Source organism: Photinus pyralis, unplaced genomic scaffold, assembly GCF_008802855.1.
Source record: "Photinus pyralis isolate 1611_PpyrPB1 unplaced genomic scaffold, Ppyr1.3 Ppyr1.4_LG7, whole genome shotgun sequence".
NCBI lineage: Eukaryota > Metazoa > Arthropoda > Insecta > Coleoptera > Lampyridae > Photinus > Photinus pyralis.
The window spans coordinates 29336057-29338853 of NW_022170738.1; the positions used below are offsets into that span (position 1 = coordinate 29336057).

Consider the following 2797-nt stretch of genomic DNA (forward strand, 5'->3'; position numbering starts at 1 on the left):
TCTTTTTTTCAGGCATTTTTTTTATTTCCTTCATAATACATGAAGTACTGAAGAAAATAGGTAAATAACAAGCTGAAATGAACTCCAAACAAACTTTCTGAATTGAAAAAATCAATATGACGGGTTTTCCGCATTATCAGCTGTAGACCAGAAAAGTCCTATGAGCATTCTTGATATATTCCATTTTTTTTTGGACGAAATTGGTACTTTTCCGTTGGGGATTGCAGGATCCGCCGAAAAATCAGTATTAATTATTATATCAACTATAATAATTAATAAATTTATTAACCGATTTCTTCTTGAAGGGCAAATAATTGAATTAATACCTCATTCTTGAGAGCAACAAAGGAAAAGTATGGGTTCGTTGATTTATACTGTTTCAAAAACATTAGAATGCACATTGAACTTTCACTTAATTACTTCTCTTAAGAAAAATACCCCCTTCCTTACAAACAGTACCAAGTAGTTTAGTTTAGAAGCATGCTAACAGTTATGATTTTATAAATCGGGAAATGCTGATTTAAAGACCGGTTTTTCATCTTACTGCTACGTTGAACTGTCATTTAACTTCTGTAGAAACCATGGTATTGGAGCCTACCTATCTATCTATCTTGAAACATGAAAACGAAAAATCGACCCGTTTATAGTTTGTTAAACTGCAACGGGAGCAGGTGTGAGTGTTAATGAAAAATCCAGACTGATTTATTTGGGCTAATTGTAGTATTACTTTACCACATAACGTACTGAAACAATCGGATCGATTTCCGTTTCAGTCCACAATATTCACGTATGACAGATATACAAATAAACCCAGCATTGGATAGGTAAATGTTTAATACTTGTTTTAGAATTGGTAAGCAAAACAACTCGTTGCAGTACATCAATCCGTAAAAATATAAAATTACTTTAAAACCAATTATTTACATATTATACATTTAAAACTATGATATATATCACATTTTTACACTAAGGCCCTGCCTGCGTGTTAATCACAGCACCGTAATCTTCGTCTGTTTCTCCAACTGGCGATAGCAACTTTGTAGTTTCCGAATTTGCGTCACTTTCACCTTTCAGCATCTGTTGAATTTGCTCTAAAGTTTTGCCCTTCGTTTCAGGCAGAAAGAATATAACAAATAAACCGACCAATATCGAGCAGGCGGCGAACAGAAATATTGGCGCGTGCATACCGAATTGGCGAAGCATGTAGTGAAAGACGAAAATTGAAGAGGCGCTCGCAATTACGTAAATCGAATCGGCTACTGTGCAGCCGACAGCTTTAATGTTGGTAGGAAACAGCTCGGCAGTGACCACAATTGGTATAGACCCCAGACCGATTTTATGAACAATGGCGTATACCATTAAAGATGCTACAGGTATCCAGGTGTAGTCTCTGGTATTGCCACCTGCATTTTTTATTGCAAAGTAAACACCTAGAACAAGCAGCGAGATTCCGGTGAGAACGCTGGAGGTGGTTAGGAGTACTCTTCGTCCAAGTAAATCGATAAGGAACATCGTAATTATACAAGCTGCCACCATTAGAAGAGAAAATTCGATCGCCGCAGTGTTGGTTTTGATACTTGAGCCAGCTTCTTCCAAAATTATGTGTAAGTTCATTATCATAACGCTGAGACCCGTAAAATGTTGTCCAAAGTTTAAAACAGTCATGATTAAAATCGCCTTTCGATAACTCTTCACTTTGATTAAATCGAAAGGTCGCCCCCTACAAGCATTTTCCCTTTCGACTACTTCCGTCAGTTCTCTCAGCTCATCGTCGACGTCCACATTTCGAAGTACCTTTAGCGATTCCCTAGCGGCTTCAGGTTTCTGTCGTACTAAGAGATAATGGGGACTTTCCGGCATGGACGAAAACGTGAGAAGCTCAGTGACCAGGAAACCCATTCCTATGGCGCTTGATATCGTTATGGATACGAATGGTCCAACAGAGTATATCAGGACAACTCCAAGTAGAGAAAAAATGTTTATTAGCGAACTTAATCGGCCACGTATTTCCTTATCGGCGATTTCGGCGATGTAAACTGGTGCGGCCACAAAATTGACATCGGCTGCGATACCAGATATGAACCGTGCCACAAGCAGCACCTCCGGTGTTGTAGCTGTCGCGATTAAAACCCAGGCGATTAAATTTTCCACTGCCGCTATCAACATTGTTCTTTTCCGACCCACCTTATCCAAAAGGTACATCGTTAGGAACAATCCTGCTATCCCGCCGAACATTAGGCAATTCTCCAGCCAAAGCACGTCTGATTCACTTATGGGTATTGGAGATTGGGGCGACTGTAAGAGAGGCACTATCGGCGACGACCACCCGTAATGCATTCCATCTGATATCACCGTCAGCGTGCCTAAAAGTAATATTTAGTAACAATCGCAATAGTTTAGAGAAAATAAACCTGTAATAACCGCGAGAACTTGGCAAAGCCTCCCGGATATTAGCGCCATTCTTTTCGTACGACACGAACACCGTCACTGAACTAACATGGAAATAGAATCTGTTGAGTGTTAATGTTATCAACGAAACCATAATCCGACCTTGATTAGAGTTCGAATATATTGTTTGTATTATAAATACGTAGACGTAATTTGAAATGGCCATAAATTACAAAGTGTAATTCGGGACTACACGACTTTTTTTAAGCGTGAAGTTACGAAATGATAAAGAAGCAGTGAACCGTTTAATTTTACATTTGGTCTATTCAATTATTATGCTTTTGCGTCAAAAATCTTTTTTTGTCACTAGCTTAAGACGGATTTTTGTGTTAATTTTATTATACCTGGT

At 38.5% G+C, this 2797-nt stretch overlaps 1 protein-coding gene across 1 annotated transcript; it reads right to left on the minus strand.

Moving 5' to 3' along the window:
* Positions 1-816: 816 nt before the first annotated feature.
* On the minus strand, positions 817-2569 carry LOC116177414 (facilitated trehalose transporter Tret1-like). Its single transcript, XM_031496387.1, has 2 exons — positions 2412-2569; positions 817-2363 (listed from the first exon to the last, which is right to left on the minus strand). The coding sequence occupies exons 1-2, from the start codon at positions 2458-2460 to the stop codon at positions 967-969; spliced, it is 1446 nt and encodes a 481-aa protein (XP_031352247.1). The 5' UTR covers positions 2461-2569; the 3' UTR covers positions 817-966.
* Between the last annotated feature and the right edge of the window lie 228 nt (positions 2570-2797).

Excerpts from the sequence above, each read along its gene's own strand:
- LOC116177414 (XM_031496387.1), bottom strand. The coding sequence starts at position 2,460 with ATGGCGCTAATATCCGGGAGGCTTTGCCAAGTTCTCGCGGTTATTACA. Across the intron at positions 2,364-2,411 it reads AGTTCTCGCGGTTATTACAG|GCACGCTGACGGTGATATCA; the intron begins GTTTATTTTCTC and ends TATTACTTTTAG.